At 33.8% G+C, this 26,447-nt stretch overlaps 1 protein-coding gene across 1 annotated transcript; it reads left to right on the forward strand.

The window, feature by feature from the left end:
* Nucleotides 1-3,629: 3,629 nt before the first annotated feature.
* Nucleotides 3,630-25,890, forward strand: LOC117208419 (sex peptide receptor-like). Its single transcript, XM_033449611.1, has 4 exons — nt 3,630-4,159; nt 7,363-7,609; nt 19,305-19,694; nt 25,513-25,890. Exons 1-4 carry the CDS (start codon nt 3,836-3,838, stop codon nt 25,716-25,718), a joined length of 1,167 nt encoding a protein of 388 aa, XP_033305502.1. The 5' UTR covers nt 3,630-3,835; the 3' UTR covers nt 25,719-25,890.
* Nucleotides 25,891-26,447: the final 557 nt, after the last annotated feature.

The raw sequence follows: 26,447 nt of genomic DNA on the forward strand, positions 1-26,447 counted from the left end.
GTTTCTATTCAAATTGTATTCTTACATACAGTGTGCCTGGCTTATCTCTAATCGCACAAACATCTGGCAGAACATGAATGGTACGAAAAAATGTTTCGGACAGAAAATCCATAGCATGGGGGAGCTCGTACTATACTTTTGTGTATTTGACCTTGCGGTGACCTCCTGTGAAAGCTATATTACAGTTTTTAGGTTAACACCTCTATCTGGTATTACAACATATTCTTGTAGCTGACATTCGAACGTTTTCAAAACGCTACGAAGTCGTATCTTTTGCACTATCCGCTATCAACTTAAAAAACAAATTCGGCGGAGCAATACGAGGAATCGCCTAACCTAAAAACGATTGCTCGAAACTGACTGGTTGTTTTAAAAATATTAGAAAACTACGACCTTGCGTTTCTACAACGCCATTCCAGTAGCAGCGTTATGAAAAGCGCCTTTACGTATCCCTGTAATGTACATTGAGTAGCGCTTATACCGGCGAATAGATCGAATTTTAAAGTTCATATCTCGGTAGCGAATGATGCAAAAGACACGAGTTTCTGGTGTTTTGAGAATATCTGAACGTCGAACGTAAGAATATGTAATAAAAAATGAAATAAAAAATAAATAATATGAAAAATATGAAATACGAAATTTTAACCTGGCCTTCGCAGGATGGTACAAGGTCACCGCAAGGTCAAGTACGCGAGAACATAATACATGCTTGTCGATATGGTGCAAATTTTTTGTGTCATTTATGTTTCTAGAAATATTTGTGTGATTCAAGATAAATCGGACACATTGTATATCAGAAGGAAAGTAATTAATATTTTCGTAATGTGTGCATCGGACATGTGTGCAGTCTTCGCATTCGTCGTTTTTGAAACACTGAAAGCCTCAGTAGCCTGTCTCTGGATCATTTTATTTCCGAGGACTAGCTTCAAAGCCGCATTCATATTCCTCTCCGCCTACTTTTTTTTTGTGCTTTGGAACTCCAGATATTCTTCTGCGTGAAAAGGTACAAGAAAGATTGAACGAATCTTCTAATTTAATTTCACCTGTCAACAGATTGAACTTGCAGATGAAAAAGATGTGGTGTGTACTGGTTGACGTTTGATTGGTCGATACTGGACGACAATCGGTCGGTCGGTCTTGCTTGGATGACAAACACGTGGAAACGTTTTATATTATAGTGCATATAACGTAGAAATAAGATCGCAAAGTTGCGACTAGTAATTACATTTAATAGGTTAGATATAATAAACATAATGAAGGATAAATAAAATATCAGATTTGGAAAATAATTTCTGACACTCGGAATATCAACGTGTACGTTTGAGGTGTCAGAACGGCAAAAATAATTGAATAAACAATATGGCTCATTGTATGTTACACAGAATTGTTATATTCATCGCTTCATTCAAATAAAGTGCTAATATCACGTGAAAAAAGCCAGCACTAATTTTGGTCGGTGCTGCACTCCTTTGATATAATATAAGATAAAAAAACAAGACATATTCGTTCATTTGATTTCTTTATTTAAACAAATATTCCTTCTTCGTTCAGATATTCGCTCGAAAATAAAGTTCTTTGAGATTTCTTTGCAAATTTCCTAGCAGTTCCATATCAATTAAATACCATTCTTTTAACTCGCCAGATTGGACATTTTTTATATTTCTTACATCTAGATACTTTGGCTCTTGCCCTCAGTTAATTATTAGCCAGTTAGCTGTTTTGACGAGTATACTCGTCGCCAAGAAACGGCACTAGTTTGCGTTACGACGAGTATGTTCGTCGCGAAGAAACTGCGCTATTTTGTGTTACGACGAGTATACTCGTCACCAAGAAACGGCACTAGTTTGCGTTACGACGAGTATGTTCGTCACGAAGAAACTGCGCTATTTTGTGTTACGACGAGTATACTCGTCACGAAGAAACGGCACTAGTTTGCGTTACGACGAGTACACTCGTCACGAAGAAACGGCACTAGTTTGCGTTGCGACGAGTATACTCGTCACGAAGAAACGGCACTATTTTGTGCTACGACGAGTATACTCGTCACCAAGAAACGGCACTATTTTGTGTTACGACGAGTATACTCGTCACGAAGAAACGGCACTATTTTGTGTTACGACGAGTATACTCGTCATGCGTGCGAATTTACTGTTTAAATTGTAATTTTAGCGAAAGCTAAAATGCATTCGTGAATGTTAAGATGTTTTGAATATTTGCAGGCCAAGGCGAAACAAAACGAACTAACAAAAGAGTATAATTAATTCTTATGAAAAAACTGTATATAGTGTGAACAAAGTAGTTGTTCTTTCCTCTGCCTTTGTCCTCTGCGATGGTTACTGGTTAACGCACGAATATCTATTAACTCCCTGGTGTGTTAACGTTAGTTTCGTTGAAAGAGAAGAATGTTTCTATCTTTGGGCCGCCACTCTTAAAATCAGGTGTTCCAAATTTGGCGCAATTATCCCACGCGTAAACGAATGTGCCCATGTGGAAATATATGAATGTAGAAAAGAATAAGACAAAGAATTATTAAGTAGATGAATCGCGTGATAAATAGAAGACTAAGGGTGGAAGGGAAAGAGAGAAAATCGGAATGAAAGAGGAAGGGAGAAAGAGCGAGAGACAGGGAAATGATCTGCGTCTGCGTTAAAATTTCGGGGCGGCTGCAACATGGGATAGCGTCGCGGCGACATTAGCTTGGCCGACGTCGCTCGGTTCCGACGTTCTTCGTCACGGTTGCGTCGTTCGTTTCTCCAATTGCTCGCTTGTTGCATCTCGTTGTGTGTCTTCCATTCGGTTTAAATTTCAATCGTTTACAACAGCTACAAAATAAAAGGAGAAACAAAAAAAAAAAAAGACATTTAATTACGTAAATGAAAATTTAAATTAATCGTAGTGTATTAACTGTTCGCGTTTTAGTTGCGTTTTGTTAATAAGAAGGGAAAATAAAAAATTAAAAACTGTCGATCCGTTAAATGTGCTCGCTAGAACAATCGTACGAAACGAGAGGAATTTTCCAGTGTCTTTCTTGAAAGCGCACGATCGAAATGGTAAATCGCATTTGAAAATAGAAACGGCCATATAAATGAAAGGTAAACTGTTCGATTCGATCGAACCGTCATTCGATTCCTATGAGAAGATCGAAATTGCAAAATATGCTGCTGACTGATCCACCAGCACACAGAGTCTTAATTTTCCTTTGATTCGAAGAACATCATTAAGGATAAGCGGCGATTTCCCGACAGATTCTAAAGTCTCAAGGATAAAAGAACGGAAGTCGTAAAGGAAGGCCAAAGAGGATTTCTTCGAGGACTAAGCACAGCAGCGCAACAAATTCTCAAATAACTCTGTGCACGGTTCTAAAGATAAAGAACAATAAACGACAGAGAGAGAAAGTTTCTAACAATAACGCAAACTACCAGAAATACTCGTCCATACGTATGTTCCTAATTATTTCATCTTAATGATTAATTCTTTCTTCCTGATGGTTTAAACAGCATTAGCAAAACGTACAAAAATGTATCGCTTTTCTTTTCTCGTTTTCTCATTGTCGTCTTAATTTGCGGGCAAATTCGAAGGACGAAATTCGAAGGATCGATATCGTGATATTTAAGGGATTTCCCTCGGAAAACATTTCTGTACCTGGAGAAAGGAAGAAGAAGCACGTTCGTTTACGCGGAATTACCGTTGCGAGCAGAACACTCGAACATCGAAGATCATCGAAGATATCCCATTAGGATAATTACTTATCGAAGACCAGCCGGCAGACGAGCAACGACGAGGGCCGTTAAAAGACGAGAGAGATAAAAGAATAGCTAGTGCATTTCAGACGATCATGGATTTCAACGCATCGACCAGCTATTACGTTTGCGATTTATCGTCGTTTCATTCCTATTACTCGCGGCTGCACGGCTGGATTTCTCTTTTCGTTTGTATTTTCGGTTCGATCGCCAACATTTTAAACATTCTTGTCCTGACTCGCCGGGAAATGCGATCACCAACCAATATAATTTTAACGGGATTGGCCGTGGCTGATCTGCTCGTCATGATCGATTACATTCCGTACGCGTTTCACCTCTATTTGTATCGGCGATCAAGAAGGGACACCTTCACCTACGGATGGACGATTTTTGTGCTGTTCCATTCGAATTTCGCACAGGTAACGGACAATTAACACGATTAAATTAATTAACATCGAGATTAACAGATTCCATTAAGAAGTTGCTTTTGCTTGCAAGTTCGACTAGGCCGGGTAATCTTCGGTACGCGAATTGATGATGGGTAGAGATAACTTTTCGAACGACAGAACGCGCGTCTGTTTCTCGAATTGTGTAGGAAAAACGCATTTGCCGAATTGTTGTATATATCGTAAAGTACAGTGATCCGTGTGCTCGAGATCTAATGATAAACCATGGAGTTAGGCTCGTGGTTAACCAGCGGAGGAAATTGGCTCCTCGCTTGGAACAGTATAGCTTTTCTATCTTGAAAAGAATGGCAGTTGGCTTGCTCGATTGTTGATTGTAGGAATAAGGTCCAGTCTGATTGAGGTTGCACGAAGAATTTACGAGGTTCGATGAATTTCCGTAACGTGCGAAAACGAGAAGTTATTATTTGTCGTCGACTGATGGTAACTGCCAAGTAGATTTCAGAAATTAGCGTGGCTTTTGTTTCGTTTCCATTTGAAAAGAAATCGTTCATCGTTTTCTGCTCTTTGATGGATAAATTGGAGAGCAGCGTCTTGAAACGACGACGATTCAAATTAAACAATAACAAGAAACTAATTAACTAACGAAAGCTAAAACTGCTTTCTTTTTAAGAATACAAATTTCCACTTCATGTTCCTGGTCCTTAGATAACTTTGCCTGGAAATTCTATGAATTGTCTGATGAGCCGATAGGCAAATTCGTCGCTGAAAATGTCGATGATTTGTTAGAAAATTTGAAAGCCTCAAAGTGAAGAATGATTGCGTCGAATAAAATACAGTGGAACCTGCAGTATCCGAACTAACGAGGAGGCATAACCGTTCGAGTTCCGAGTAATGGAACTCGCGTCTTTTTTTCATTATTATTCTATATTTCAATATCAATAATATCAGGTTATCCCAGAAGTTTCTTTCGCTTTGTAAGGAAATAATCCACGACATTTTTTATTTTATATTATTTTGTTGAATTATGTTTCATTCTATTCTATTTCTATCATTATGATCATACATAATTCAATAAAATAATATAAAACAAAGAATGTTGAATTTCCTTATAGAACGAAAAAGTGTAATGTTTTTAAAATTATTTATGAATCCTATATCCTTTTCGCTACTACATCAAATTTTGTTAATACATTGAACTACGTTGAATTACAGTATATTATTGTATATGGCTCAAACTAACGCTTCTAGCGCCATAAACATTTGTTAGAAATATTAGGCCGAACATAAAGTTCCTTCCGTTTTTCTTAGCGAGATGGGTTTGAGTTTAGACAATGGTCCTTAACCACAATTCAATTGGTCGAACTTAATATTGTCGATTAATCAACAGTCGAATGTGAAACGAACATTTTTGGAACGACTTGTTTCTTGTTGATCTGGCACAAATTCGAACATGGTTCACCAAGGAAACGCGAGACCAAATGCGTCAATCGGCACACGACAAAAATGATGACGCAACTTGGATAGGGTATTTTATCGCGTGTAGCATATTTTCACGATCTTGCACGCTCAGACTATCGCTTGTCTCGCTTGTTATAAAACTACCTCAACGACAAGAACTTATCATTCTTTGGAAAAACGAACTGGAACGTTTCTTTTCCTCGGAAGACTAAGCACTTGCACACCAATAGGATGACCAAGTTACCACACGGAAGGCGAAAAGTTATCGAAAGGAATGGTGCGTACATTGATTGAAAACGATGCACGTAAAGAAAAAAACGCGTTCTTCAGTATAGCCTGAAACTGAAAAACGAAACGATCTTTCCGTACAACTCAATAGAGAGGTTCCGCATCGTCACTTTCACTATAATCTTCTATTTTCCAACACAAGGACCTAAAACGTTGATAATAATTTTTATCTACATTCCAAAACTTTTACGTATAATATATGTGTAGATACTGGCATTCCATTTTCTCTGATTTGTTACTTTTTATTATTTTTCATGTGCATTAAGGTTTTTCTAGTTCTTCCTGAAACACCTGGTTTTGACGCCATTAATTACAGGTCTACCAACGTTGTAAATTTTTGTAGTTTTGGCAACACTTCCGTACGTTTTTCTAACTATTCGAGTATCTTTCCCTTTCCTTTCGATACTCGATGCAACACGTTTTCTCGTTGATCCCACTATACACAATATATTACACGCGTATTAGTTTCGTATTAAGACAATAGGAAAGAAACAGGAAATTAGAAAAAATACGTGTAATAGTAAAGAACGCGAGCAAGAAATATAGTTCCGTTAATAGAACGTTCAGATAGTGTAATATTCGAAATAATAGGTGTTCGGATGCTGCAGTTCCTACTGTAAGTTTCCACGAAACGTAACAATTTATTATTACGAAGGAAGGAAAAGGAAGGAAGAGGAAAGTTGCAAATTTTTCTGGTTGTCTGTGTATTACGTACATAGTTAAACAAAATTAGAACATTTGGTAGAAATTTAACTTACTTGAGGCTGACTTCAGAATACGTGGGTTCGAGGTAATTTTGTCATATGGAATTAAAATTTCATTTCGAAAATACGTGTTAAATAATGCAATGTGTTTATCGTACTAGTGACCTATAAAATCGTTTGGTATTTATGGCTCATCGCATTCTTTCTGAACCGTCGTTTCCTTGCTTTGTTTGATGAGAATCGACCTATATGTTTGAACACCAATCAATCCAATATACAATATATTGGATTTGCCTTCTTCTTTAATTAAAAACCAAATTGCAGTCCAACATTATTTATCTTTATTTTATTTTATGTTAATTTCATTTTCTTCAAATCAGACTCTGATATTAAAATTACTAGTATTGGTAATATATTAGTATCAAAATGCTAGTGTTGGTAATAAACTAGTAAAAACACTAGCATTAGCAGTAGACTAGTTTTAAAATACTTAGCCTAACTTTTCTAACCAAAGCAGTTACCACATGCATTGGAACCAACCAATGTTCTGCAAAGTTTCACCGTGATTTAAACAGAGAGGAAAAAAGTAGAACTCGTGGAAGTTTGCTCGGTATTTATAGCGAATGTTACTGTCATAAACATTTTTCTCTTCGACGTAAATCAATCGAGGAAATAAGCATACGATTCGTAATTGGAAAATATCGATTTAACAAAAAGGAGTAACAATGCAGATAAATTCACAGAGTTCCAATGTAATATCCACAGGTTTGTCACACCATTTCAATTTGTTTAACTTTGATACTGGCTGTGTGGAGATACGTGGCGGTAGCAAGGCCGCAACAAAACAGAGAGTGGTGTAGTTACAAGAGAACTATTTTTGCGATTTCGATCGCCTATATTTTCTGTCCTGTGCTTTGTATACCCGTGTATATCACGACAGAAGTAAGACAGCAAGTAGAAGTTTTGGATTCCAATGGAATGAGCATAAAGTCTCGAAATGAAAGTTTGATCGGTAAGTAGCACTTTATGCATGTCACTTACGAATTTGTATTATATTATTCGGCGAAACATCAACGACTAATTATCGTTAATATTTTCTCAACGCTGTTTAAATACGAACGCCTTTGGAAAGAAAAATTCAAATTAGATTTACACCTAATAAGATATTTTATATAGGATGGATCGTCTGATTAACATGATTTACAATCACGGATAAAGAGATAGCGCACTTATGTTGTCATTCGATTCTTAACAATATATTCGTGTGATTTCTTACGTTGAAGGAACGAAGTATGATTATTATCTTCTAAATTAATATCTTCGATATAGTATCACAGTTGATTTCTGCGATTTATCGCTTAATTTGTCGAAATAATTCGCGAGGAAGTGAAGACGAAACGATAAAACAGTCGAATATCTATTTAGGAATAAAAATGAAATACGAAATTGCAACTGTGATTTTTAATAATAATCTTTTCTGGTATTCGATTAACCTAGACGTTAAGAAAGCATTAAAACAATTTCAGACCATTTGTTGTCTTTATACACGTTTTCTTCGGCGATTGTAAAGTCTAACAGGTGGGTTGAAAAGTTTCAAGTACTTGGATGGGAATATGCTTATTTTAAAAGATATTTCGACTCTAATCTTGTAACACTTATGGTATAAAAAAGAAGGAAAGATGGCGCAATGCTTTCCTTGTCGTTTATATTGGACGCTCGACTGGACGAAATTACTATTAAACTAAGCTAATTTTCAGATACAAGTACCTTAATGCCTTTTTCGTAGAGGATTGAAAATTGCATCAAACGGTGTGCCGAAAAAATATATAGTTTCATTTAAAGAAACACTTAGACAAATCTGGTGATCATCCTAAAATGTTCCCCTTCAAGCAGAACAAGTTTTACGTGAGGAAACTTTTCAAATAAGGTGTTATTTAGGAGATGTTTGCGTGGGTCGGTTAAAATGAGACACCTTGTGTGCTATAGATATTTAGAGACAATAAATGTTTTAAAAAAGCTATATAAACGCAATCTGCTGCTCTTTACAAAAAACAAAATCAAGAAAGCATTATAGGAGTAAACGAGAAATAAATTTGAAAATTACATACTAATATAGTTTACGTATCATCGTCTCCATAATTTTGGTTACTAAATTGTCATCTTCGTGTATACAAAGAGATGGTAGCAAAGATGCATCGTCACACAAATGTATAAAATAGCATCATGAACTGAATGAGCAGCGACAATTACGAAACGATTATTGTCGATTAACGATAAACAGCGCAAAGTTGAAAGCAGATGATTTTAATAGCGTAGTGACAAGATCGTTGAAGCATATTTTCCACGCGAAAATATACTCTCGTATTAGCTCCTCAGATTTGTAAATATTTTTATAAATAATTGTTGAGAATGATTTAGGTAAATTGTTTGTAAAGGCAAAATGTTTACAAAGACAACGCTGTTTTGTACATGGTAATGGATTGAAATAGCGACTCAAGGAAAGATAATCTAGCGTCTGAAATAATTCTTTGCTAACGACTACAGTAATTAGAAACAATGGAGGTTTTGTTAAAAGCTGCATTATCACGAATCACAGTTACATTTTAATCTCCATTTTCGTTCCTAAGTAGACGTCTTAATGTTTTTATAGATCTACGAATTGTTTCAATAAGTCGAGACACAAATTACAGAAACCAAATTTGTAACTGTACACAGTATGCATATTACATTATTACATGAAAAGATGAAATTTATGCGTTCCATTGAAATCACCGACAGCTATTCACCGACACCAGATTTCGCCAACGACAGCTTTAACTGACTGGCAGTATTAGCACAGGGAAATGAAAGAGGATTTTTACTTATTCACGTAGATTTATTACTGCGGATAATTGATGGCCGGCTGCCTTACGGTGGCCGGATTAAAAAGACTAGACCAAAGACAAACCTAAAGCAGACCATGAAATTCATATTGATTTGTGTTAAAATTACACTCAAACTTACCATAAATTAATTGAAATCAAACCAAAATATTTAATTGCTAGCCAGCTTATCCATGGTATTAGGTTTAGGTCAACTTTTTTAATCCTATCAATTATCTGCAGCATTAAACCTACGCAAGTAACAATCCTCTCCTACTTTTCTGTGTTAATTCTGACAGTCAGTTAAAGCTGTTACCCTTCAAAGTTGTTGCTAGTCAAAATTGCCAGTCAAAGTTGTTGTTGGCCAAAACTACTGTCGGTGAAATGTGGTGTCGGTCAAGTTTCTTATCGATCAAGTCTACTATTGGTCAAGTCTGGTGTCACTCAAATCTGCTGTTTGTCAAGTTTGCTACTTGTCACGTCTGGTGTCAATAAAATCTGGTGTTGGTCAAGTCTACTATCGATCAATTTTGATGCCAATCAAATCTAGTATCGATCAATTTAATGTTGGTCAAGTCTGCTATTTGTCAATTCTGATGTCAATCAAGTTTGGTATCGGTCAATTCTAATGTCAATCAAGTCTGATACCGGTCAGTTTTGATACCAATCCAGTATAATGATCAAGTTTGGTGTCAAGTCTACTATTTGTCAAGTCTGATGTCAGTTAAGTCTAGTATCGGTCAAGTCTGATGTGGATCAAGTCTGGTGTCGGTCAAGTCTGTTATTTGTCAATTCTGATGTCAATCAAGTTTGGTATCGTTCAATTCTAATGTCAATCAAGTATGATACCGGTCAGTTCTGATATCAATCCAGTATGATGATCAAGTTTGCTGTCAAGTCTACTATTTGTCAAGTCTGATGTCAGTTAAGTCTAGTATCGGTCAAGTCTGATGTGGATCAAGTCTGGTATCGGTCAAGTCTGTTATTTGTCAAGTTTGGTGTCAATCGAGTCTGGTGTCGGTCAAGTTTCTTATTGGTCAAGTCTATTATCGGTCAATCCTGATGTTAATCAGGTGTGATATCATTGACATCATCAATTCTGATGTCAATCAAGTTTGGTATCGCTCAATTCTAATGTCAATCAAGTATGATACCGGTCAGTTCTGATATCAATCCAGTATGATGATCAAGTTTGCTGTCAAGTCTACTATTTGTTAAGTCTGATGTCAGTTAAGTCTAGTATCGGTCAAGTCTGATGTGGATCAAGTTTAGTATCGGTCAATTCTAATGTAAATCAAGTCTGATGAAGTCAATCAAGCATGATGTGGATCAAGTCTGGTGTGAGTAATGCATGATGTCGGTCAAGTTTGGTGTAGGTCAAGTCTGGCGTCGATGAACAGTTGTCGGTGAAATCTATATCGGGTATTTCAACGATACCCGAAATTTATACAGTAGAACCTCAATTATCCGAAATAGGGGATATAGGTGTTCGTATAAGGAAATTTTTGGATAATGGAACAGTTACTTCCCTGATGTTCATCGTCATATATCATATGTATTTTGAAAAGGAACATAAACATTAATAACAAAATAGTAAATAAAAAAAAAATATTAATAGTAATATAAATGATCGAATTTCTTTACCAGATTTTGGTAAAGTTATATTTCTTTTCTCTCACTTGCCATCTTAGCTCTATTTCTAAAGCCTCAAATACTTGAAAACGTTGAGGAATATCGTCATTACCATTCTATTCATGTTTCAATACATTACTCGAAGCGCACATTACGTCAGTATCACGGTCAATTGAAGACGATTCATCACATTGAAAGCATTCTATTATGTCGGCGTCGTCACATTTACCGAACCCTGGTATTGTATTCGATATAGAGTTTCTTCTACGTCTGTTATAATATAATCTTTCACTTTTTCCTGTGTGGTGTCCTCAGTGTAGCTAATTTACTTCATGCTCCTCTTAGTATCACACATTTCATGCCTAAGCGAGCCTATGCCACTATATAACAGCAGTCCTTTAAATTGCTCGATCGTTAACAAAAATTCTTGCAGAGAAACGTGTTCCAATAATGGATCGTTCGGATATTAGAAAATTCGGATAACAGACGTTCAGATAATCGAGGTTCTACTATATATCATTATCTTTTTATCCAGAAGTGTATTCCTTGCAAAGTTAACTGTGTTAATAAATGATACAGAAAAAGTTGAATAATCTCATGATGTCAATTCCCATAGAACCTAATTATTTTTTTTTTTTTTTTTTAAGATGTGACTGTAAATTAACAAAGTAAAATTGTATTTTTCTTTCCAATCAGACTATTATACCGTAACTATTATGTATATAGTCTTTTAATGCCTAAATCTTCTGAATTTTCATCAATATCAAAAAATCCATAGTTTACGTTACATTTTAATATTCTTATTAAAAATATATTACTCCAGAAAGTGGCCAAGAGATTTTTGTTCCATTTCACCGACGATCATAAAAGTAGTATCACGAACGCCTTATTTGTATTCATACCAGTTGCTTAATCAGTACGTTGCGTTTGAAGAAACATACTACAGAAACAACAGATAGCATGAAAGCATTTTATTCTTCTATCGTCTTTATTTTTTCTTTTCTTACTACTCTTGTTAGTAATGTTGTTAATCTTGTGAAAGAGATTTTTACATTAGTATAAATTAATAATGTTAATGATGTTTATATATGCTACAATTGAAAGCTTTTTAACGTTTATGAGCAATTTCTACTATTAAAGTTTGATCTCAACAGCTCGTTTTCGCTTAGTGGGAAAATATCGTGTAACCAATTATGCGAAGTGTCTTATATGAAACTTTATTGTCCTGTCTCATGGCAAAGAGATTCCAAAACATTTTCATAATTTTTCCAATTAGTAACATCGTAAAAGACTCTTAACTGAAGATAAGAATACAACGAGGATTTGTAGTAAATAAAAATATAAATTAACATACTGCAAATGAAGTACTGTACACTTAAAGGACAGTAGGTTGTACAGTAACGGCTAAAACAAAACGTTCCGAGATTCCCTTATTATTTCTGTATTATCAGAATTCTAAGACGTTTAATGTTTGACGTTCTAATTTGTCTTAGCTGACTTTTTATTTTCTCGGTAATTAAATAATTTTGCCATATTACGTACATTATTTTTAGACTACCAGGTATACATAAATTCCTCGGTTTTTTGCTGTTTACTTTACACGTCAAATCTGAGACCTTCTCCATATGCTTGTCGTACAGTGGCCACCACATTTTAATCGGCCAGTAGCGTTCAAATTTTGTTAAATCTTTTCGTATAAGCAAAGTCTCTCCGAGAGAGGAAGCAAGCTCGAAAAAGAAAATAATAGCTCGCCAAGGAGGAAATTGAACTTCAATGAATAAGTCGCTGAGTGCACCGTTTGCAAGAAATCATTCCACCAAGATTGAACGCAGTGCGTCAGATTTATAGGTTATGTTCACATAGAGCGAAAAGACCAAGAAAGTGTCGATCGTTTTACTTGCGATATTCGTAGACGCGCTTAAAAATAAATTCTATTCTGCTTAAATGCTTTTTACCAATTTACACGTTGGCAATTAATACTTAGATCTTAAAATCTACTAACTACAACAATTTTTTGTTCGCTGCAAATTACAAGCTTCTTGATCTTTTTCATTTATGATTAATCTTTACGATAAAATTTGAAGGAAACCATATTTGTCTCCCTTTATCGAACATCGTTCGCACCGTAAATTGCTTTCGTTCAAATTTGACTCTTGTCAAGACTAGCTACAGTATGGTACAGTATAGTGATTACAGCACAGAAACTTAGCCCGCCACTGTACGTCTCTGCCCATCACATTTAAACGTTTATATATTTTACTTATACGTTCGAAACGAGCGTTATAAATGGCAGTATAAGATCTATTTAAAGTTGCTTGAATCGATGCTACGTATCTGTACAAAAGGAAAGGGGCTATTATTTCCTCGTTCGAAGTAGCTAGCAGCGAATTTGCATCTGCACGAAGAGAGCTGTCGAGCTTCGAAAGATCAAAGATTTTACTATCATTGATAACAAATTCTCGCATATGTAAATAATTCGTTGTACGTTACGTATTTACTCGAGACACTTCGCATGTTGAACGTTTTCTACTATTACGATATTGCATATCGAATATGGTAACTAATACGGCGATGTAAAACGATCGCTTTCGTGCTTAGCGATAAGCTAATAGCTAAAGGTGCCCGAAAACAATTTAGAAAGTCAGGAAGCAAAGATAAAAAAAAGATAGAACGTAATAAAAATTTAGTTTAACGAACTTGTTGAATATTCATTATGTTTCTTTACTATCACGAAAATTAAAACTAAAAAAAAAAAGATTGGATGCATATTTAAATAAAATTGTTAATATACAGAAGGTAAGGTTATTCATCAATAACTATTAAAATTAGTCCTGCTGTATCCTTCGAGTCGTTTTCGTTTCGATAGTATTCTTCTAATTCGTTAACAAATTTCTTACGTTGGTAAAAGTGCAATTTTTCATTTCAATTCCTTGCCAAAAATTTTGTTAAAGACGCGTTCGTAAAACTATCGCGTGCAAAGTTAATAATAATAATTTTAATAATATTTATTTACAATAATGTTTATTAATAATAATATTTTTACATAGATTTTTGTTTTTTTATTCAACTCTGTTGTTTTCTTCCCTTGTTTCTTCAGTAAAGTGAACCGAGGTCGAAAATGGCTATTTGGCTTTGGAATGCAACTTACAAAAATGATTAATATTCCAAACATTTATTGCATATCCGGAACACTGTTAAATTCGGAAAAATGTTTTGCTTTGTCAGAAGTAAGATATGAACATTCAATCGAATGAAAAGTAGGAATAAAAGTGACGCAATTGTAATTTTGAAAAATGATAATATTTGTTCAGTTGAATTACGGTAAATGGGAATGAAATATTTGTATTTTCAAATAAATAATCGAATACGCGAAGATCGAATTCAATCAAAAGTAAAAAGAGAAACGACACGATTATAAATTTCAAAAATCGTAATATTTGCTCAGCTAAATTACAATAAATGCGAATGAAACATTTATGCTTACGAATAAATAAATAAATATACGAAAATTCAATCCAATCAAAAGTAGAAACACAAGCAACACAGTTGTAATTTCAAATACTCACAGTACGTTTTATTTGGCAGAATTACAACGCATGAAAATATACAATATTTATGTTTATAAGCAAACTAATTAATAAAAAGCCAAAAGCGATAAGTGAAATTATTTAAAAATTATTCCGAGTCAATTAAAAATCAATTAAACGAATTACGAGTCAATGAGAATTATCAACAACTTTTTTGATAGCACGCAGTTTAAACTATTCGTTCCTTAAATCACTCGGAAATTTAATTTATCGCTACTATGTCAGAGAAATGAATCGAACATAACAGATTTTCTTTACCGATATATACGATTTGTTTATTATGGATTTCTACGGTTTACTGAAATGCTGAAACTTGCAAACTCAGTCAGATTTTATCAATGAAATACGATCTCAAATTTCTCTCAGGGACAAGTAGTCTGTAATTAAGGGATAAACCACATTGTGGCTAGGATCGATCGTAGCGTTACATTCGGCTCTGACCAAAGATGCTGCGATCGTCTCCGATCACAGTTTTGAACTTAAACTAGAAATTGAGAAAGAAAAGAAATAGAAAACAGCACATACGCCCGGTATATTACCTAGAATTTTAAAAGGCTAAGGAAATGGAACTTTACGATGTCGATAAGTTAGTTTGTTTGCTGCGTATCTAAACTATTAGAATACTAATATGGCTGCGTGGCATTGACAGTGGCACAGCTAAAAATATTTCAATCTTGCTTCTATTGAATAGAAGATCTACACCGTGGTTCTATTTTTACTATACAAAACGGTATATTTATAATTCCATCAGTTTCGCGTCAGACGAAGGAATTACCACTTATACCGCTATCAATCTTAACCTCTGTCTTGCTTTAAGTCAGTCTTATGATGTTGTGGAAATGAATCACGAAGACTTCTTTGTAAATTTAAAAAGAAATCTCTCCTCTAAAGTTTACATTTCTTCAGTCGCGCCACTATCGACACCACGCGACGATATGTGTATTATAATCGTAACTATTTATTACGTCATGTATTAGTGGCTAAGACATGTATTAAAATAGTCAACTTCTTGCTTTTGTTCCTTCTTATCAGATTGCAGATCTTTATGCAGATTTATATCTTTGCCAGCTGTCCGCCGCAGCTTCGCTAGCGCAGTATTTGTTTCTCTAGTGATTTATGTTTATCAACCTCTGTGTGAACACGCTCGAGCACGTGATGGTTTATTTTTAATAAGCTGAGTTTGTTCGTCGACTGGCGAATTTACAGCTTTAGCCGATATGGAGATACGGTTATCATTGGAGAAAAAAACGTACCCGTTTTTCACTCCTACGTGAGCTATGAGATATATCCAGGATGAACAATATATTATATATGTCTAGGACAGAGTCCTGCAGTACCGACTGCTATGTAATATCGACTAAAATTATTTCTGACATTTTTCACAAGATATTAGCACTTTATTTGAACGAACAGATGGATATAACAATTCTGTGTAACATGTTTCGTAGCTCTAACGCTTATTTCATCGTTTTCGCTGTTCTGACACGTTACCTGTATAAATTGAAATTCCCAATGTTAGAAGTTATTTTCTAAAACTGATATTTTATTGTCCAGGTAAGTAAATGGTCTTTTTCCACTGTGTATACCATATGTAGTCTAACAGAGTGTAATTACGAGCCATAAAATAGCTCTGCAATCTTATTTGTATATTATATATTAGGTTGTCCCAAAAGTGTCTTTCGCTATCTGCACGCAGCTGCTTTATCTGATAATATTTATTCAAACGTGAAACTTAATGTGCCAAATGTTGTCGTCTTTATCTTCAGTCGTCCTTTGGCTATCGTTTTGCATTCAAACAAAAAATGTGAGTATTTTATTTCTTTATAAAACGAAGGAGACTTTTGGGCTAACCTAATACGTTACAATTAAAAACATTTTCACGTGTTTGTAGCCAAATACCAAACGTTTAACTGTCGTCCATTACCGGCCGATCAGATGTCGCCCAGTACGGACCACATTCTTTTTATCTGGAAGTTCAATCTGTTGACAAGTGAAATTAAATTAGAAGATGTTCGTTTTTTCTTTCTTGTACCGTTACATGCAGAAAATGTCTAAAATTCCAAAAAAGAAAAAAGAAAAATGGCCAGTGCGGAGTGTGCATGCGGCTTTGAAGCTAATCGTCGGAAATAAAATGACCCAGGGCAGGCTACTGAGGCTTTCAGTATTCCAAAAATGACGAACGCTATGACTGGTCACATGTCTAGTGCACACATCACAAGAATATTAATTATTTTCCTTATGACATACAATGTGTCCGGTTTATCTTGAATCAGACAAATATTTTGAGAAACATAAATGACACAAAAAATTGCGCAATATCGACAAGAATGTGCTATGTTCTTGCGTACTTGACCTTGTGGTGATCTCGAATCCTTCTGCGAAGGCCACGTTAAAATTTTTAAATGGATACCTCTATTTTTTCTTACATATTCTTACGGCCGACGTTCAAATATTCTCAAAACACTACAAACTCGTGTCTTTTGCATCATTCGCTACCGAGATATGAACTTTAAAATTCGATCTATTCGCCGGTACTAGCGCTAGTCAATGTACATTACAGGGATACGTAAAGGCGCTTTTCATAACGCTGCTACTGAAATGGCGTTGCCGAAACGCAAGGTCGCAGTTTTCTAATTTTTTCAAAACAACCAGTCAGTTTCGAGCAATCGTTTTTAGGTTAGGCGATTCCTCGTATTGCTCCGCCGAATTTGTTTTTTAAGTTGATAGCGGATAGTGCAAAAAATACGACTTCGTAGCGTTTTGAAAACGTCAGAATGTCAAGTACAAGAAAATGTTGTAATACCAAACGGAGGTGTTCACCTAAAAACTGTAATATGTTTTTCACAGGAGGTCACCGCAAGGTCAAATACACAAGAGTACAGTACGTGCTCCCCCATGCTATGGATTTTCTGTCCGAAACATTTTTTCATACGATTCATGTTCTTCCAGATATTTATGCGTTTCGAGATAAGCCAGACACACTATATGTAAGAATACGATTTGAATAAAAACGTGTATTCTAACCTCTAAATCTCATTTTTTTAACGTTATTAATCATTCAGGCTGTAACATCTACTAATCGAATAATCGGTCGGTACTGGACGACAATTTTTCGTTTCCCACAAATTACAACATTTTCATTTGTGCAAAATTTCAATTATTATCATTGAATTTCACAAAATTAATTTCTTTTCTTTCACCAAGCTCTATTTATACTGTAAAATCATTTTTGAAATTTTTTCTTTACTCACTCTAGCCTAAGACGTAACAAATGGCTTAGGTACTACACGACTCTGCCCTAGCTGACTGATTTTCATTGTTATTGAAAAAAAAATATCAGTACTTTATATTTTCAATATAAAAAATATCAATACTTACGCGTAAACGTAATTTTGTACGAACGTCATCCAAAGGGGCAGGCGTGTTCGTTGAACATGCTTCTATCCTGTTATGACATACCGAATATCCTTCTGGAACAAATTGTAAACACTCTGGGATACTGACAAAAAAAGATACACATACACGGTGAACAATTTACAATTGTCAATTATGTTTAAATAGAATAAAAAATCAACAGTCTTTTCAATACAAGTAATTTAATAATACTTGAGAATTATGTATGGAACACAACATCAGAAAAATGTCCGCTTCCAGACGCTGTACGAACTCGATCAATTACAACAAATACGATCAATCGTATTTTCATATCGTATTACATATCACGTTTCGAAAGCTATGTCCGCTATCTTTTCTCGAAAAGCGTCTGTTAGCGGCTCCATTGTATTTGGTCTATTGGCATACACTTTATTTCTAAAGAAATCTCATAAGAAGATGTCTAGTGCAGTTAAATCGGATGATATTGTCAAGGTCATGGTTATCGACTTCACTTCGATAAAGAATTACTTCGACAAAGTGTTCAAACAATTTTCTTTTTTTCAATTCATATTCATAGAACAATCGCTGAAAGATATCGCATCGTTCCAGAATGGCGGGACTTTTAAATGACTCAGTTACGCGTATATTGTCCACCCTGTATGTATTTCGAAAAACGCTGAAAGACGTGTTTGTTTATTTTTAACGTGATACGTCGAAATTCGTGTTGCCAACTGAAACCACGCGTGAAATATGGATATCACATTAAAAAAAGAAATGTCATCTCCTTTTAGCCTTTTAGGGTTCGTATTTCCAAAAATATTATGCCTACGTCATAAAAGGAATATACTGTTCAAGTTTCACGTTTCTAAATACAGGAGTTTAGCGTGGGCGTTAATGAGCGTGTCAGTCACTTTTTCCTTTTGCGTACGAGATTATAGATAAACAAAACTGACGAAGCAGAATTTAAACAGAAATTTGGTTTTCCTATTAAAAACTGTAACTCTACCTATCTCGGCTGCTCCATGTAGTTTTGTATATTATACGCATTCTGTATAGTTTTGTGTCTTCGTATTTCGCATAAATGCATAAAAATCCGCAGCCTACTAATGAGGGACGAAAATGTGAGATATTTTAAAATTTATCGTAGCCATTAAAATGTATATCATAATCACTTTCAACATTTAAATCGATATATGTACTGCTGCATTTACTTGGTTCGATCAACGAAAAATGTTTTTATATTTCTCAATAGGAAATACAACAAACACTACCCTTTACTTTGTTCGACTGACGGAAATGGCAGAAAATCATGACATTTTGAAGGAACTAAATTTCTGGATTTATAGCGTGGTAATAAAACTTCTGCCTTGCCTCGTTCTAACGGTCGTCAGCTTAAAGCTTCTGCAAGTTCTATTGGAAGCAAAGCGAAGGAGGCGAAAGTTAACCAATATTCAAGAACAACAGCTGGAAAAAAAGAAAAGTTGCCGAAGAGGGGACAAAGAGCGACAAACAGATAGAACTACAATGATGTTGCTAGCAGTCTTGCTGCTCTTTCTACTCACAGAATTGCCACAGGGAATACTCGGACTTTTCAGCGTGCTTCTCGGTCCAGGATTCTTCTCCACTTGCTACTTGATGTTAGGTCAGTATGCCAAAACTCATGGAATATTTATTTTCTATCGCTCTAAATAAAAGATCAACAGAAAGTCTGACTGGAAGTTGAATCCTCTGACTGTACAATCGTGGATAAACATTTTGGAATTTAACTCTATTGGTTTTATTTTCTAGCTTCACTATAAAATTTAGCTTTATTTTTTAATCAAATTTGCAGAGCATTTTACATTTATTTATTTTGACGATTTTTACATGTCACAGCGATAAAGCTTTCTATTGCCAGAATGAGAAACAATTTAGCCAGGAAAGTACTTTCGTATTGGATGTTAAAATATTCGATAAAGAGGATGTAATTTCCATATTGTAACGATGGTAATTTCTCATTAAATTAATTGTTTATCTTTAGTAGCTGTATAAGTATATATGAACGCAGATATTGATTGCACATCTGGCAAACTAGATATCCAATATAACTTTAGTAACTATCAATTTCTCAACGACCAGTATGCTCTATTTTACCTGCAATTTTACAGTCTAATTACAAATTCAGATACGATTAATTATAAAATTTCATATGTAACATTATATAGCAAATTCCAAAGTAATTGGATTTATGTTTATCCAGTTCAAGTTAAAAACCCAAGTACGCGAATATTTTCTTATACAGGGTGTCTGGTGAGTGACAGGCGTCGATTCTATGTGAAAAAATAGATTGGAAAGAAAGAATAAAATTTTGTCGTTTAAGTTCGTATGGGTAAACGTTCTTACCGATAGTTGGCAATTCCAGATGATCTGAATGACGAGAGCACAGAATAAAAGAAAGTGCTTAATCGTCAGCAATTTTATTTATTTTATTCATTCAAAAACTGATGAAGATGACGTGCATGCTTTTGCACACGTAATTGTGCTCTTTTAATTAAATTTCTATGGACTGGTGATCCGATGATCTTCGTCATTGCCTCCAAGAACAAACACTCTTCGCTGAATTGAGACTTGTCTGAGTGCACGTGTATCGAAAGGATGTTCAAACTTGATTTTCTAAAAAAAGCGGAATCATCAGTTGTACTACCACTTACCAGACATCCTGTATAATCTTGAGAATTTGTTCTTCGTGATAAGTTAAATCTTCCTCGTCACTGTGTAACGACTATACGAGTGGAAATATTCAGAACTTTGAATGACACGTATATACAGGGTACGTAAAAACTGCAAATTTGGCAACGTCGCGATAGAGTTGTTTATATCTAAATCTTATCAAAGAAAAATGAGAAAACACATAATAACAATCAGAATACCATAGAATGTTAGTTAGATGAAATTGTTTTTGAAAATTCCTTCGTTTGCGTCGCTGCAAGCCCTGAGACGTTCCATTGATCTATAGAGGCACGCACCGTACTTTGATCAATTTGCTTCCATGTCTTCATCAAATGACGCTTTAGCGGCTCCACCGATTTGTATGGCTTAAAGCAAACCACCGCCTCGAGAATCCCTCGAATGGTACACTCCAAGGAATTCGTGTCTGGCGAGTAGATAGACAGATTATAAATTATCTTTGATTTGTTGAAAAAAGTTCCTAGTTTATTATTAAAATGTCAGAAAAAGTTCATTGATAGGTATTTTATAATAAAACAATTCTTGTTGACATTGTAGTCTTTTATTGCCACTAGGATGAGGTCTAATAACATTTTCACTTAACACTTTACCGACCGATAGCCGATTAATCGGTTTTTTGTCGCCAACGCTTACCGACTGATAGTCTATTAATTGGCTTTTTGTCGCCGATGCTTACCGACTGATAGCCTATTAATTAACTTTTTGTCGCTGACAATCTTTCTCATTACTTGTGCAATAATTTGTTATTTAGTACTAAGATACTTTACTCAGTTGCGTCAGTTGCGTTGCTTTGCAAGCTCCTACAGTTTTATACCAATTTGAAAAACATACCGTTCGCGATGGATAAAAAGAAAGGTATTGGAGAGTCTAAACCGAAACAGAGCCAGCGACAGGGAGAATCTGCACCTGAGTTGCCGGTCGGACGTGCGTATGCTGTTGAACCGCTAACGGTCAGTAAAGTGATTATGCCCATAGTTAATCTGCACCATACTGCCACCGTAAGTCTACCAACCAGGATGGCTGACAAACATGGGAAGTGTTAAAGAAACATTAAAATATCTTAATTGCTTTCACATTAAGTAAACTATAGTCATTTAATCATAAGATAGTTAACCAGTTATAACTGCGTTCGATGGGTATATACATCAAAGCAAAACTTTATTTCAGTGCAGTTGACGTATATACTCGTCGTGTAAAATAAAAGATTACCTTTTACTATAAAAACTCGAAATTTTAGTAAAAGGTAATATAAATGATATTTAGTTTTATGTTTCCTTTATACTTCCAGTAAAACTATTATGTATTTTATAAAAAAAATTTAATTTTTTTATTATTTTCTTTGGTATATCGGTTATGTTTCGTATAGTGTGTTGATTTTTATAAATTCAGTTGATTATTTTCCCCAATGCATTCCCATTTGTGTATTTTCCTACGTATATCGGCTATTCCCAGAATCGTTTTGAGTGATTTATTTTATTATTTCTTGGCAGTTTCTAAGTTTTTAATAAAAATACCTTTTTCAACAATGAATTGCTAATTTTGTATCGAATAAAAATGTAATCCTTCATCGTTTTGTTTTATTTACTTCGTGAAATTTATAATAGCAGCATTTGCCCTGCACTGGTTTTTATTTCCAATAAAATTTCATTTTAACTACGCACCTCATAAGAGATTTTTGAAACTAAACTCCGCAGTTAACAGGTTAATTTAAATGTACAGCAGTGAAACCAATGCATAAATTGGAGAAGTGCAAAAAAGTATAGTCAGTACAAAAAAGTATATGCTTTATCGACTATAATAACAAATAATATTTTGTGCACATAATTTATTCAGGATAAAAAACTGAAATACCTACCTACCAGGTTCTATTACTACAAAGTACATGGAAATACAAGGAATAATAGATGCACAACATTTTTTGTTGTATTATTTTTTTTTGAATTGTGTATGATATTGTTCCATTACTACAAAATATATAATTCAATAAAATAACGTAAAACAAAAAATGTTGCGCATCTATTATTTCCTTATAAAATCATTTTGAGGTTAGAAACAATCCATTTTGTAATAATACAACTAAATGGATCATGCATAATTCAACAAAATAATATAAAACAAAAAATGTCGTGCACCTATTATGTCATATTATTTTAAAAAAATGCTTTCAGACAACGTCAAAAAGAATTATAAAGAAAATATAATTAATTAAATTATGCAATAATTAATTTTATATATTTTTATGCGATTATCTGTAGTAATATTTGAATACGTGTTCAAAGAGATAAACATAGTGAAATGAATCCTGGAAGTTGTATTTTACTTCAAAAGCGTATATATAATTAATACTATAATTTAATATCTGTAGGTATAATTGAAAGAAATACGATCCTTTAAAATGTTGGATGTATTTGATACGCCTTATGATAGTATTATTATGAAATTCTAGATACTTTATTGTATTATCTACGATTCTAATTAATAAATGTTTTGAGAGCACACTTTATATCGTATTATATAAAGAAAGTAATTTAAAACGACCTTCAGAAGAATTATAAAAAAGACATAATCAAATGAATTATGCAATAATTTTCAATCCGCAAAAGCTATTAGAAAATTATTTATACATATATATATGTATATATATATATATACATATTTAATACATATTTAAAATAGAATATCTTTTGTAACGTTGGAACAAAGCTGGATTTGAGCTGCTTTGAGAAGTTGGTAATTTAGAAGAATTAGCTTACTAGATGGCACGCAAAAAAAATTTTGAGAAATTGCGATTGGTTGGAGTGGCGATAAAAATGGCGAAGATGACATTTCACAACATTTGGATCCGAACCTGTAGAATGAAAATTTAAAAAGTACGTTTCGCAGATTTATGTCTGTTATACATATACAGTTTATTACCGTAATAAATGTAAAGACTTTTCGATGAAATTTTCAAGATACATATGACTTACATAAATCCATAAAATGTCCTTTTCAAGCTTTCGTTTCAGGATCAGATAGAAAGGTGTTGTAAAAAGTGACTTTTACTGTGCCCTTCGCCACTTCGACCAATCGCAATTTTGTTGAAAAATTTTTTACTGACTGCGAAAAAAACTTAAGTCGTTTGATGAAATCTTAAACAAAGTTATTCCGTTCTAGAGAGTGTGCGAATACTTTTTACTTTTTACACCCAGTATAGATACATGAGAAGTTATTTTTATGAAAGTACTATACTATGTATAGATTAAAAATTATTTCTATAAGGAAGATTTATTTTCACCAACGAATGATTAAAATACGAAATAATTAAAGTACGAAAATCATTTTAATTACTTGCATGGTAAGAAGAATTTAAGTTTTACACTAACAAATTAAACATATGTTATTTTGCTTAAATTAGTACAAAATTTATTTCTATGAATTGGACTAATTATTAGGTTGCCCCAAAAGTTTCCTTCGTTTTATAGGGAAACAATGAATGTACAACATTTTTTGTTGTATATTGTTTTATTGAATTATATTGTATAATTTTATTGTTCCAACAGAACAAAATGGATCATACATAAAATAAAATCATACATTCAATAAAATAATATGAAACAAAAAATGTTGTGCATCTATTATATCCTTATAAAACAAAAGAAACATTTGGACAATTTAATATTATTATTTATTATTCACCGAATGAAGACCATTCACAATATTGAATACAATATTATCAAATTATAATATTCAGAGAATAAATTTGCGATATTCATTACCCTACGTTTGTTTAATACTTTCTTAGTAATTAACTTCGTAATTAACTCGGATATTTTCTTGACAATTACCTGGAATTTCTTAGTAATTAATTTTCTTATCAACATTATGTCTGATAGAATAGCAAAATAATATATAGTCGAAGAGAAAAAAAGAATTTTTTACACAAAAATTGATTTTCTACCTCTATGAAAGAGAGTTATCGTCACTTTGACACAAAGGAGTATAGACCATTGATCAGCACTAACAGCGCCATACAGTTAGGAAAAATTTAAAAGCGCGTGAAATATTCACTAGATAACCTTCAACAGAAAAACAAATGAAAGTGAAACATTTTGGCAGCTTTATTAAGGGATTCACGATTATCAATATTCACGATTATCACAATTTATTTACAATATAAATAAATTTTCATTAATAATAACGTTCCATTAAAATTAATAAAATACTGACTCATAATGTATCAGTAACAACATAGATCATTCATTTTGAAAGTCATGAAAGTCCATGTTTTGATCAAGTTGAGAAAACGACAAACACATACTTTAACGTGATCTTTTTATTTATAAACAATTTATAATTTAAATCTTAAAACATTCGTTTGTTTCAATCAACAATGAAATTTCGATTAAAAAAATGGAATTGTATAATGATTTATTTTGAAAATGGTATAAGTCCATATTCTGTAACCTGTAGCCTGTCTAAACAGTGGAGACACGAACAATCAGAAACAAATAATATTGACAACGATATTCTGTTTCTACTAGTTTTATTGGCTCAAAGTAGACCAAAGCGAGAAACATAAATTTCAAGCAACTAAAATTTAATGAATTGTACATGTTTTCAGATAAAACGGACACATCGTATAAAAAACGTGAAAAATATTTTTTGTAATATAAGTTATATAATATATATATATATATAAGTATTTACTAATATTGTAAGAAATATTAACAGAAGAATTTGTCAATTTTCAGGTGATGTTATAGATATGTTAACGCTTGTAAACTCAGCTATCAACTTCATACTATATTGCACGATGAGTAGACAATTCAGGAAAACGTTTAACGAACTTTTCTGCAAAAACTGTAAAATCCCCAGAAGCACTGCAAAACAGATTTGTATAGAAAATAATGGAAATACAGGCACAAACCACACAGTGACGCAAGTAACACAAGTATAGTTAAGAAGGAGGTGGTGGACTCCACCTGCTGCGATGCTTTCGTCTACCAAACGAACATCTGATGATTGTGATTTTCAAATAAGTAAAATAATTTAACAATAAAATTAGTGTTTACTCGTTCCTTTATGTTTCGCCAATATGGCCACAAGCAAATATAAATAGACACTAACGTCATATAAAGGCCTCTATGCACATTGAAACATATTGTGACATGCTTCGACACCTAGGTTTCATGATAAATCTTGTAATGTAGTTCGGTATCGGAGAATCGACATCAGAAGCAGCTTTTATCGATACAGAAATCAGAATCCTGCGTTAGTATCCGATTGAGGTGCAGCTTTCAATGTGTAGAGGGCGGCACCGATAGCAAATATAATGTAAAGCAGATTCCCATCGTTTTATTTTGTTTTTGAATCTTTAGGCGTACTTTTTCTAATAGATGTTAAACAGCAGAATTATCCATACGCAAATATCTATAATCACTCAGTTCATTCGTTTTTAATTCTTTTAATAACACGGAATTGGAAAATCTGTTTCTATCAATTAACCATGTTTTTGCCCATTTCTTTTAAGCCTTAAATTATTATTTTTCTTATTGTGAACATACCTTCTATTATATTAATATTGATACTGGAATTGAAAAATAACCAAACATTTCAACATATATATTTCTGCGTTGGTGTCGCATCATAAACTGAGAACATTCGGTAATGTGGAGATAAATCGAAA

The sequence above is a fragment of the Bombus bifarius genome, unplaced genomic scaffold (assembly GCF_011952205.1).
Source record: "Bombus bifarius isolate JDL3187 unplaced genomic scaffold, Bbif_JDL3187 scf7180000008072, whole genome shotgun sequence".
Lineage (NCBI taxonomy): Eukaryota > Metazoa > Arthropoda > Insecta > Hymenoptera > Apidae > Bombus > Bombus bifarius.

Excerpts from the sequence above, each read along its gene's own strand:
- LOC117208419 (XM_033449611.1), top strand. The coding sequence starts at position 3,836 with ATGGATTTCAACGCATCGACCAGCTATTACGTTTGCGATTTATCGTCG. Across the intron at positions 4,160-7,362 it reads TCCATTCGAATTTCGCACAG|GTTTGTCACACCATTTCAAT; the intron begins GTAACGGACAAT and ends TAATATCCACAG. Across the intron at positions 7,610-19,304 it reads TCGAAATGAAAGTTTGATCG|GAAATACAACAAACACTACC; the intron begins GTAAGTAGCACT and ends ATTTCTCAATAG.